Raw genomic sequence first — 13,102 nt, forward strand, 5'->3', positions numbered from 1 at the left:
GTACCTAGGGTAAACCACCAATCTTCAGCAATTTACTGACCTACTGTCCCACGTGATGTACAAATATTTGCACACATATCGTTGGAAGACAAGGGCTTTAACAAATGTTCAACAGCCCAAAAGATCATACTATCATCACTGATCACCTATTGTCACCAAGGCCAGCATAATTCAACACTGAGAGCAGGGGTCTACAAACTCCTTGTCCATGTTTGATGGGATTGAACCTACAATTTTAGCGGGCTTGCTATCACCGACAACTGCTGACTCAGCAGTTTCTCGAGGTTGAAAATGTTCTAATTTTCTGAGACCAAAAGCATCCACTTGTGGCCGGTTGCTTAGGATGGCAAGTCGATCAATTTTTTCGACAGGACTAAAGAAACGATAAGTGAAAGATTATTTAAGCAATCAGTAAGATATATACCTGTCTAATAAAATAAGTATTAACCTCTGATACAGCTCACATTTTATCCCTTATTTGCTTTGAGGAAAGGGTATTTAAGTTTATACAGGAAACACTTGGGATCCTGGCAAAATTTGCTGAAAAATTATCCCTGTACTGCAGTGAAAAAAATTGATTCAAAACACACTTGGCATTCACATACATGCAGTGTATTTGGCATTTGCTAACAAAATGATGACATACATGTTATATATGAAATAGTACAACTTATTGGCTGCTGAAGAAATATACATACTCGGTATGAACATTGCACTTTAATGCCTAATTTTCGTACAACGTGTAGGCTGAATGAATGAATGAATGAATGAATGATTATGGCTTAACGCCACATCAGCAATATCTCAGCCATAACATGGCAATCACACATGTAGGACGAAGGGAAAAAGAAGGAAATTTTCAGAAAGCAGTACAGTACATATGCATGCTTGTATTATAGTGTATTACTGGTGATGCCCAAAATACATGCTGGATGCAATCAGCTGAATTCTCGCATTTGTTAGCACTTTCAAATTCAAAACTTTACACTTGTACAAGATACACGTACCCATGTTAGTTACTGAAATATTTACACAGCTTGTGTTTTTTCAGAATACATGTTATTTTCACACAAACTATTTTCTATTAAGTTGTTGTTTTTTCATGTTCTAAACACAAGGAGACCAGATACGTGGGTGAAACTAAACCCTGACATGCTTAATGACCAAAATTATGTACCATTAATAAAGTATATATACAAATACATATATTGTGAAAAGTCACTCCAGGTCTTCAACTAGTGACTTAGACGAGTTATCAGAATGCACACAAAATGCTTTTGTTTTGTTTTTTGCGACATACATGAAGATATAGTTGAGAGAATACTTGGGAAGTACTACCTTAAGACAACTTATATCTTATCTATAATACATCTATTACCGTATATCATATGCTTCATTTGTAACATATACTTATTTTTACTGTCGTACTTGTATTATAGGAATTTCACATTATATAGTGGAATATACTACCAGACTATGCAATGTAACTGACAAACTCTCTGTCACACTTAGATCCATAGCCATCCACTCATTTTTGGGGGGCACTTGTGTTAATCAACAAATTAGAAACGCTGCTTTTTATCATAGTGTCATTACTGAAACACATTAGCTGGAATTTCATCCGAGACTTGAACGTGTTGAGTAGATCGTCTACTAGTTTTTCTTCCTTCGGGCCAATGAGTTTGGTGCTAGGCAGAGCCTCGAGAGCCTCTTTCAGAGAGCTGTCCGCAGCAGGGGTTTTATACAGGGAAATGGTCTCCTGAAACGCGCTGATCTCCAGCCTGGCCTGTAAGATGCCATAGTTGTTAAACCCTGTGGTACAGCTAACAAGGCGAGACATTTCCTCAGAGATGGCCTCCGTCAGTTTGCTGAGAACACGCGTCAGGAAAATGGGCGAGACGGAGAAGACCTCTGCATGGACCTGAATCATTCCCATGATCACCTGCTTCAAGTAGCTGCGCACGCCTTTTGGCTTTCCGCACTGGTTCCAGTCAAACTGACCCAAATACATGTTCTGTTCCATTGTCCCGATGATCGGGTTAGACTTTTCCTCCACATACGCCTCAAACAGCTTGTTATCCAAGGCTCTGTATGTGTCCTGCGCTTCTTTCAGCGTCTGTGTCATCTGCACGTAACCATGGCGATCAAGGTTTTCGACCAACCGCGGGATGACACGCTCTATAGTGTAGTTACAGTTGCTAAGCATGACAATGAGTCTTCGATCGAGAGGTGGAATGGGTGTGTCTTCAGAGCTTTCGGTCTCCGGAGTGAGAATGACGATGCCGGGTAGTTTATTTTTCTCTGCGTCTTTATTATCCGGGTCAAAGGCCAGCCTCTCCAGGCTGTCACTGAATGCCTGTAACAGCTTTGTACACAAGCCTGTTGTTTCTTTCTGAATTGGCCTCTGGCTGAACAAGTCCTGTTCTCCAGTTTTAATTTGAACCACGACTTCATGAAGATGCTGAATCGCCTCATTCACAATGTTCTCGAACAACGCTGGCAGCTGAGTGGTTCCGCCAGATTCATCGTCGGTTTCCACGCTCCACGTTTCCCGGGTATGTAAAGATCGCACCTCCTGTATAGCCTGCTTGAGAAGAGTCACCATACAGTTAGTTCTCATGTCAAATGCCAGCTCATTGATAATCTCCAGAGAGTCGCTGGGCAGGTCGAGCTTAGACAGAGAGCTCACGCAGGACCTGATGTATCTGACACAGTGAGGCAACCATGTTCCTGGGATGTCCCGCTTGTCAGAGGGCCAGATTCCGAACTTCATTCGGTCCTCCTTGGGCAAGTTTTCCAACGATTCAGGCAGAAACGCCGCCCGGATCATGTTGGTGAAGAAGCGCACCATTTCAGTGATGATTTGTTTGAAGCTGCTGTGTTTACCTGTGTCCACTTTAAAAGCTTTCTCACCTGTGTCCTTCAGTAAAAGGCTTCCACCGAAATAAGCCTGGCAAAGTTTCCACAGGTCTGGGAAATTAACAATCATAATGTCAGTTAATTCCTCCACATATTGCACTCTCTGTGGAGGTTTGAACTTCCAGCCTGGCTCCGGCGACGTAAGAGATGTGAAACTCGGGGCTCTGGGGAACACTGGAGATGTGAGGAACTTACGTTGAGATGGACCTGGACTGGAAGGGACTGGTACATTTCTCCGTTGACCAGACTGTGAACCAGATCCAAAAAACTGATTATCAGGGCTGGCCTGGGAATGTGTTTGTTCCTCAGCAATGTGCGCATCTCTGCATTCCGTCAGCAATTTCATCAGCCATTTCTGTTGGTTTTCAAGACATTCCAATGCGGGATCACCACTAGCTTCTAAATTTGCCAGATATTTAATTAGCCTTTTCTGCTCTTCCAATGTGTTTGGTAGCTCCATTAGTTTTTTGTGTAACATTACTTTGAAATCACCTATCCTCTTCTCCACTTCAATGTATACTTTCTTGAACACTTGAACATGAGTATCACCGAACAAAGACTTCGCTCGAATATAGTCATTGATAACAAAGTTATAGTCTCCCTTTTGGATGTTCCTTTCTATGTTCAGGGGTAAGTAAAACAAGAATTTGAACCTTTGTAACACACTTAAAGCATTGCGAGTAGAATCTGCTTTATCTTTTCTGCCCAAAACTTCCTTAAACAGTCCATCTGCGCATGATTTAGCCTGCATCAATAACACAGCATAAGCATTCATACTTTTGTCCTTTATTTTATCATCATCAAACTTGATGTACATTCGATCAAGGCTATCTTGACAGTCAAGAGTTGCTGTCAGATTCGACTTTACAAAAGCGATTGGTCCTTCAGAGCGATGGGACGCTCTGCGCTTCATATGCGCTAAACCGGCTTTCAGATCGTCAAAACTAGTGCTGTAGTGGTTCTCCACTAAAAACCAGGCCGCGTTGAAATTTTCCAGTGACAGGTTACCCGACGCTTCTGGGAACAGCTCCAGCATGTCCTCTTCTGTGAATTTGTTCTGACGTCCCTCATCAGATATTCCCAGCGGGTTTTCGTTGTCCAGGAAGAAAATGGGCGAGGCTGTCCTACCTCTGTTGACAGTGGACTGTACAGTCTGAGCCTCATCGATCCAAACTGCGGACTCTTGCAAGGGGCCAGTCTGCAGAAAATATCCTCGAAAACCAACTGTACACGTCCCTTTACCGCCTGATCGAGTTATCACAATGATATCACCTTTTCCCTTCCCAGGACCGGTTCTAGCGACGATTTTACTCGGCGATTTCCACTCAGCAGATAACAAACAGTCCACGCCGCAGATTTTTAAACCGATCAAGTCTTTGGGATCAGTTCCGAGATTTTCGCCACGGATTGTGATTCGCGTACCGGGTGGCCCTTCCTTGGGTGACAGTCCCGTAACAAGCGGAAGAGCCCGGCCAGACATCTTGTCTTTAGCAAAGATGCTAAATGTTCAAATTACTCACGGTATTTCTATCCTAATGCATATCATTCTACCTGTCAATCGACTGCAAAGGAGCCATTTTCGTCCACCCACAAATTTATGAAATCTCCCGCACAGCGGTTTTAACTTTGATTGGCTATTTTAAACAATAGGATCGGCACAATGGCATGAAAGAGGACGACACGGCATGAAAAACGAACTCGCCTTTGAAATGGAATGTTTTAGTACTCGTTAAAATTGTTTACAGGTCATATAAAATTTATTTGCAGTAGTACTGGAATAAATCGGTTAATCGATTTCAAATGAAAGGGGAATCAGGGTAGATGGAAGACAAAACATTGACCAGTTTTACAACTACGTGTATACAGAGCAAATTCTGACGGTGTAGTGTCTTTTCTTTTTAAATGAGCTACAAGAAGAAATGCGAATTAGCAATTTATTTTTTATGTAACTAAACTTCTATTATTATTATTAAACACCAACACGTAAAACACCATAAAATATAAATGGATAAAATATAGGCCTATACCGCACTGACCGAGTGGTTATAGCGTGCCAACGCAGCGCAATGATTTAGGAGCCTCTCACAGATGCGGCTGCTGTGAGTTCATACGTTGGAAGGTTTTCCAGCAATCCGCGGATGGTCGTGAATCCACCCCCCCCCCCCCCCCTCCCCACCGGACTCTTCCAGGCTTCCTCCCACCATAATGCTGGCCAGTGTCGTATAAGTGAAATATTCTTGAGAACGGCGTAGTACACCAATCATATGAAATGAACAAATAAATGTATACCGGTAGCTATATCTGGGAAAACATTGGAAGAGTATTGGTTAACGGCATCGATCAGTTTTATGGGGGAATGAAAACAAAATCGCCTGAAAAGCCACTGGCAAATATAGTCCTACCTGACAGCCCCACTTAAAGCCGCAGCCCGTGAGTTAGATCCGCTCAGAGTCTAGCCGCTTTATATTTATTCTCCCGCAGTAATGCTGCCAGTTGTAACATATAGGCCTAATAGTTGGCCTATATTGACGTGGATCGCTAAGTACATGAATATTCTTCGCTGTGCATTGTCGATTCGATTTTATCCCGGATTGTTGTCGTTACCATTTATGCAGTTAGAAAATATTAATCTTTCTTTGAGTTTTATAGCTATTATAGCTATCCTCAACCAATAGTATGTGTGACAAAGTGTCTAAATTAAGATTGTCATAATCCGATTTTTGTTAGCTTGTCTTCATTTTTAAGTTGAAAACTGTAGGTAAGTCTATTATACATTATATGATCTGAAAACTTAATTAACAAGTAGGCCTACATATAGGACCATCTCATTCAACTAAAGTGTCAGGTTGATATGATTTTCTCTTTATATAGTTGTGAAAGATATATGCTGAGAATATACCAAAACACCTCTAAAACATTAAATTACCATACAGACCAAAAAGAAAACTATATCAAAAACTACCATTAGTTATTTTTTTTATGTTCTTTTGCACCTTTGTATGGCTTTACTTGTAAATGGTCAGTCGATCACTATGAGGTGATCGTTTTTTATTTCTCAGTATTAGTAAAGCAGTTTTAGGTTGAGACATTTTCCAGCTGTCTATCCGTAACACCTCTGCAGGAAGAGTGCTGAGAGCTTCATGCAACAGTACTCGTCAGCCTACATCCACGAGGGGAACGGAAGTACATCCACCAGGAGAACGGACATCCATCAGGAGGACGGTGTAGTGCGCATGACCACACATATAGCGCGAAATGTAAAGTAGTGGGATATAGTTACACATTTGTGTTCACTAAAAGACATACGGATTATATCACTGTATATCTCATACTATTAACTTAAATTTTATTTACTACAGGGCTTCTCCAAAATAATCGAACTATAGACAACAGATGATGAATAAGACAAGGTATCTTATAAATTATCGATATAAATTATCGAACTATCGAAGAGAGATGATGAATAAGACAAGGTATTCTATATCATAAGGACCCAACAGCCCACGGCCTCTCCACACCCGTTGTCCCGACATGGGGTTCATAGGCCTGTAGGACTGTACAGAATACAGGTACTTGGCAAGACGGTGGTTTTCCCCCGGTATCTATATAAAATGTGCCTAATTTACCTTCATATAGATATAAAGTACAACATCCATGAGGAGGATGGTGGCTAATTTAACTTCCTGCAGGTATAGAGTACAACATCCATGAGGAGGACAGTGGCTAATTTACCTTCCTGAAGGTATCAGGTACAACATCCACCAGGTGGACGGTGGCTAATTTACCTTCCTACTGTTATAAGGTACAACATCCACGAGGAGGACGGTGACTAATTTACCTTTCTGCAGGTGTAAAGTACAACATCCACGAGGAGGACGGTGGCTACTTTACCTTCCTGCAGGTATCATGTACAACATCCACGAGGAGGACGGTGGCTAATTTACCTTTCTGCAGGTGTAAAGTACAACATCCACAAAAAGGACAGTGGCTAATTTACCTTTCTGCAGGTGTGAAGTACAACATCCATGAGAAGGACGGTGGCTAATTCATGTTCCTGCAGGTGTAAAGTACAACATCCACGAGGGGGACGGTGACAAATTTACCTTTCTGCAGGTGTAAAGTACAACATCCACGAGAAGGACAATGACTAATTTACCTTTCTGCAGGTGTAAAGTACAACATCCATGAGGAGGACGTTGGCTAGTTTACTTTCCTATAGGTATAAAGTACAACATCCACGAGGAGGACGGTGACTAATTTACCTTCCTACAGGTATCAGGAACAACATCCACGAGGGGGACGGTGAGTAATTTACCTTCCTGCAGGTATAAAGTACAACATCCACGAGGAGGACAGTGGCTAATTTACCTTCCTCCAGGTATCAGGAACAACATCCACGAGGAGGACGGTGGATGCTTTACCTTCATATAGTTATAAAGTACAACATCCACGAGGAAAACGGTGGCTAATTTACCTGCCTATAGGTATAAAGTACAACATCCACAAGGAGGACGGTGGCTAATTCACATCCCTATATGTATAAAGTACAACATCCACGAGGAGGACGGTGGCTAATTTACCATTCTGAAGGTGTGAAGTACAACATCCATGAGGAGGACAGTGGCTAATTTACCTTTCTGCAGGTGTAAAGTGCAACATCCACGAGGAGGACGGTGGCTAATTTACCTTCCTCCAGGTATCAGGAACAACATGCACGAGGAGGACGGTGGATGCTTTACCTTCATATAGTTATAAAGTACAACATCCACGAGGAGGACGGTGGCTAATTTACCTGCCTATAGGTATAAAGTACAACATCCACAAGGAGGACGGTAGCTAATTTACATCCCTATATCTATAAAGTACAACATCCACGAGGAGGACGGTGACTAATTTACCTTTCTACAGGTGTAAAGTACAACATCCACGAGAAGGACTGTGACTAATTTACCTTTCTGCAGGTGTAAAGTACAACATCCATGACGAGAACGTTGGCTAGTTTACTTTCCTATAGGTATAAAGTACAACATCCACGAGGAGGACGGTGGCTAATTTACCTTCCTGCAGGTGTAAAGTACGACATCCACGAGGAGGACAGTTGCTAGTTTACCTTTCTGCAGGTGTGAAGTACAACATCCATGCGGAGGACGGTGGCTAATTTACCTTTCTGCAGGTGTAAAGTACGACATCCACGAGGAGGACAGTGGCTAATTTACCTTCCTGCAGGTGTGAAGTACAACATCCATGAGGAGGACGGTGGCTAATTTACATCCCTATATGTATAAAGTACAACATCCACGAGGAGGACGGTGGCTAATTTACCTTTCTCCAGGTATCAGGAACAACATCCACGAGGAGGATGGTGATTGCTTTACCTTCCTATAGGTGTATAGTATAACATCCACGAGGAGGACGGTGACTAATTTATGTTCCTATAGGCATAAGGTACAACAACCAGGAAGCGGACGGTGACTAATTTATGTTCCTGCAGATATAAAGTACAACATCAACGAGGCTATAGCTATAAAGTACAACATCCACGAGGAGGACGGTGGCTAATTTATCTTTCCATAGGTATAAAGTACGACATCCACGAGGAGGACAGTGGCTAATTTACATCCATATAGGTATAAAGTACAACATCCACGAGGAGGACGTTGGCTACTTTACCTTCCTATAGCTATAAAGTACAACATCCACGAGAAGGACAGTTGCTAGTTTACTTTTCTGCAGGTGTGAAGTACAACATCCATGCGGAGGACGGTGGCTAATTTACCTTTCTGCAGGTGTAAAGTACGACATCCACGAGGAGGACAGTGGCTAATTTACCTTCCTGCAGGTGTGAAGTACAACATCCATGAGGAGGACGGTGGCTAATTTACCATTCTGCAGGTGTGAAGTACAACATCCATGAGGAGGACAGTGGCTAATTTACCTTTCAGCAGGTGTGAAGTACAACATCCACGAGGAGGACGGTGGCTAATTTACCTTTCTGCAGGTGTAAAGTACAACATCCACGAGAAGGACGGTGACTAATTTACCTTTCTGCAGGTGTAAAGTACAACATCCATGAGGAGAACGTTGGCTAGTTTACTTTCCTATAGGTATAAAGTACAACATCCACGAGTAGGACGGTGGCTAATTTACCTTCCTACAGGTATCAGGAACAACATCCACGAGGGGGACGGTGAGTAATTTACATCCCTATATGTATAAAGTACAACATCCACGAGGAGGACGGTGGGTAATTTACCTTTCTGCAGGTATAAAGTACAAAATCGACGAGGAGGACGGTGGCTAATTTATGTTCCTGCAGGTATAAAGTACAACATCCACGAGGCTATAGCTATAAAGTACAACATCCACGAGGAGGACAGTGGCTAATTTATCTTCCTATAGGTATAAAGTACAACATCCACGAGGAGGACGGTGGCTAATTTACATCCATATAGGTATAAGGTACCACATCTACGAGGAGGACGGTGGCTAATTTACATCCCTATAGGTTTAAAGTACAACATCCATGAGGAGGACGGTGGCTGATTTACCTCCCCGTAGGTATAAGGTACAACATCCACGAGGAGGACGGTGGCTAATTTACCTGCCTATAGGTATAAAGTACAACATCCACAAAGAGGACGGTGGCTAATTTACATCCCTATATGTATAAAGTACAACATCCACAAAGAGGACGGTGGGTAATTTACCTTCCTACAGGTATAAAGTACAAAATCGACGAGGAGGACGGTGGCTAATTTATGTTCCTGCAGGTATTAAGTACAACATCCACGAGGCTATAGCTATAAAGTACAACATCCACGAGGAGGACAGTGGCTAATTTATCTTCCTATACGTAAAAAGTACAACATCCACGAGGAGGACGGTGGCTAATTTACATCCATATAGGTATAAGGTACCACATCTACGAGTAGGACGGTGGCTAATTTACATCCCTATAGGTTTAAAGTACAACATCCATGAGGAGGACGGTGGCTGATTTACCTCCCCGTAGGTATAAGGTACAACATCCACGAGGAGGACGGTGGCTAATTTACATCCCTATAGGTTTAAAGTACAACATCCATGAGGAGGACGGTGGCTGATTTACCTCCCCGTAGGTATAAGGTACAACATCCACGAGGAGGACGGTGGCTAATTTACATCCCTATAGGTTTAAAGTACAAAATCCATGAGGAGGACGGTGGCTAATTTACATTCCTGCAGGTATAAAGTACAACATCCATACGGAGGACGGTGGTCAATTGACGTTCCTAAAGGTATCAGGTACAAAATCCACGAGGAGGACGGTGACTAATTTACCATCCTTTTTCTCCGCAGATGGGAAAAGCCCAACACGAACGAGGACAAACTGAGTTTGCCTTTCTCTACATGTACGTAGATGAGAAAGTTTTCACAGAGCCTTAGAATATAATCCTCGAATCATCCAATATGAGAAATCCAGTGACCACCAATTCCGGACAGTTGAATAAAAAAGTCAACAACCACATTTTAGTTTAAATATATGTATTTTAAGGAGCCCTGTCGCAGTGCCATAACCCACCGCCCATGGAGAGTTTGCCAACAGAAACTCTAATTCAACAAGTTCCTTTCCCTAAAAATGGTTACAGCATTGTATTCATCCGGTTTGCAAAAACCTTTACAGAAAAACTATTATAAACTGAAGAACGCTTTACTGAGATGTACGGATAAAAGTTGTGTTTCATTACATATGCTGCAGTACCCTAGGCAAGTTTATTAGTGTATTAACTCTCTTGTACATTCTAAGATTCTATACATGTGTAAGTGAAGCAATGAATGGTATGGAGGTGGAATGGAAAATACATTATAGGTGTAGGCTATATGTACAAGGCATATAGCCATGATACAATGGTAACAATGATATAAAATACACATTGTCAACTCATCAGTCATCTATTATTTACACACACAGCATGCCATTTACGACTCGGTACGGCTGATTAAGCGGTGTGCTCTTAATTGTTCACTTTTTTAAGTGCCGTGTGTAACGATGAATGTTCAGTTTGACAGCATCTTCGTCTTGCTTCTGGTAAAGATATGTGCAGTTTGTTGGATACAAGCAGTGCGACTACATCCCGAACCAAAGCTTCCTTACATCTCCTATTCCTGACTGTCCCTTCGTACCTACAAAGAAAAAAATGTGAACAGAATGCAATCCTGTTAAAGGCTTCCTATTTCATTTGTAAAAGACTGAAATCTGGAATCTGAAATCTATATTGCTACTAATTAAACATATATGCCTGCACACTTTTTAGCAAGTCATGCGCGGAACAAAATTATAAAATTATAATGATAAATAATTAAACACACATCTACATGTAAATGACTACTTGATGACTGCAATATTCTTAGTTACTTTCCTCCTTTTTTATGGCTTTAGCCTTGTCAAATGTTTATACACATTTGAACTGTCTGTATATAGATAACTTGAAAGCTGGAAAGCCATTCCGATACTACTCCATGCATAACTGGAGCCAAAATAGCCATATCTAATTATACCAAAAAATAAAAACAGACAGATAAAACACAAGGTAAATACAAACCCATCCACATTTAAAATCTTCTGAATTCGCTCGGTTCCTGGTAGCTGGACTAGCTTGTGTACAAATCCAGATGTGTCGGGGCGCCTGAAGCAATGTTTCACACAACAATATAATCACACAGTGAAAGATAATCATGGCCTATTTCCAATGCACATATACAGACAAGGTATACAAAAACATATGCAGATTGTTTCGCATAATTTAATCACGCTCCATGTAAGCAGCAATGAATCCGTCACTTTCTTCTTCACTCTTGGACCAAAATAAGTTGTGACAACAAACAGAACATCCCAGATCTGTACTGTAACAAAAAAATCCTTATAGGCATGATTATTTGAAACGTGCATGGAGAAGACCGGGATTACTGGCAACCACCCTACCTACATGTACCTATACGTACCGTTTGTCCCTAAGCTTCAATTTGAAGAACTTTTTTTCCACATAGGCTTCGAGATATGTATAAGCCTAAAAGAGAAAATCTTATTAAGTACCATACGCATACCCATTCGAAATAACACCCAGAATGGCCATAATTTACTCACAAAACATTTACAAAATTCCAGAGTCTCGCAGCGTTGTTTTTGGTACGTAAAACATATATAAATATAGTAACACGGCTTTTTCCATACAAAGGGTATTTTCAGTACATATAAATCAAGCTAAGCGAAAAAGTCAATATCAATTTATAAACAATTTATACACACTTTTACGTACCAAGTCCAAGACATAACCGAAACCAAAGCCCTTTAGAAATTCCCTTCTCGAATTTGTCAAGAAAATCTCCAGCTCAGAGCTCTCGGACCTAGATAAACACATAATCATGTATACAGTTGTACGAGGAAGGGGTTAGGAGAAGCTATCAATATAACACAGTGAAACACTCTAAAACACTCGTTTTAGATACATAATAATATATCCCGGGCGATGAAGTGCTTGAGGATCTTTATGAAATCACATGCTACCATCAAGTGTGGCTGTATGATGTGAAACAATACATTAAACTATATGTCATGTAACAAATTAATTATTTGTATCGCAGCAACTATTCTTCAAATAGCAGCGAAATCTTTTGTTTGTGTGATATGAATGTACAGTGGTGCTGCACGCCACTATAGAAGAATAGGGAAAGACAGAAATGATCATATGTTTAAAACTACTGTATATAGTCAAATACAAGGGTCAATTAAATACACTGTGTCTGTAAATTATAATTGCGCAGAAAAATGTGTAGGTATTCCTAAGCTAATTGTTGTTCACACCAGTCACTGTGCGAAACTTCAGAATGCGCCTACACATATGAGGAAATATAGAAAAATATGTAAAAGACAAAGAAAATAAATGAAGTGTACAGATTTAAGCTATACATACCACTTTGAACCTCTGTCTGTCAACAAGCCTTCCACATACTGGTCGATCACATCAACCTGAAATATCAACATTATGCGGCATATATATATACAATCCAAACATTGTGTTTAAGTTGGTTAAAAATCCAAAAATTGTCAGACACAGTTTAATGGTATTTTTCTACTGATGCTGAATACTTGAGGCTCAGACCCACCTGTTATTTCTAAACATTTTGAGTATATGCCTCAATGTCA

The 13,102-nt window shown here is 41.0% G+C and overlaps 1 protein-coding gene across 1 annotated transcript; it reads right to left on the reverse strand.

Moving 5' to 3' along the window:
- Nucleotides 1-762: 762 nt before the first annotated feature.
- LOC135465676 (exocyst complex component 2-like) lies at nucleotides 763-4,490 on the reverse strand. The gene has a single exon (XM_064742982.1). The coding sequence runs from the start codon at nucleotides 4,397-4,399 to the stop codon at nucleotides 1,529-1,531; it is 2,871 nt and encodes a 956-aa protein (XP_064599052.1). The 5' UTR covers nucleotides 4,400-4,490; the 3' UTR covers nucleotides 763-1,528.
- Nucleotides 4,491-13,102: the final 8,612 nt, after the last annotated feature.

This window comes from Liolophura sinensis, chromosome 5, assembly GCF_032854445.1.
Source record: "Liolophura sinensis isolate JHLJ2023 chromosome 5, CUHK_Ljap_v2, whole genome shotgun sequence".
Taxonomy (NCBI): domain Eukaryota; kingdom Metazoa; phylum Mollusca; class Polyplacophora; order Chitonida; family Chitonidae; genus Liolophura; species Liolophura sinensis.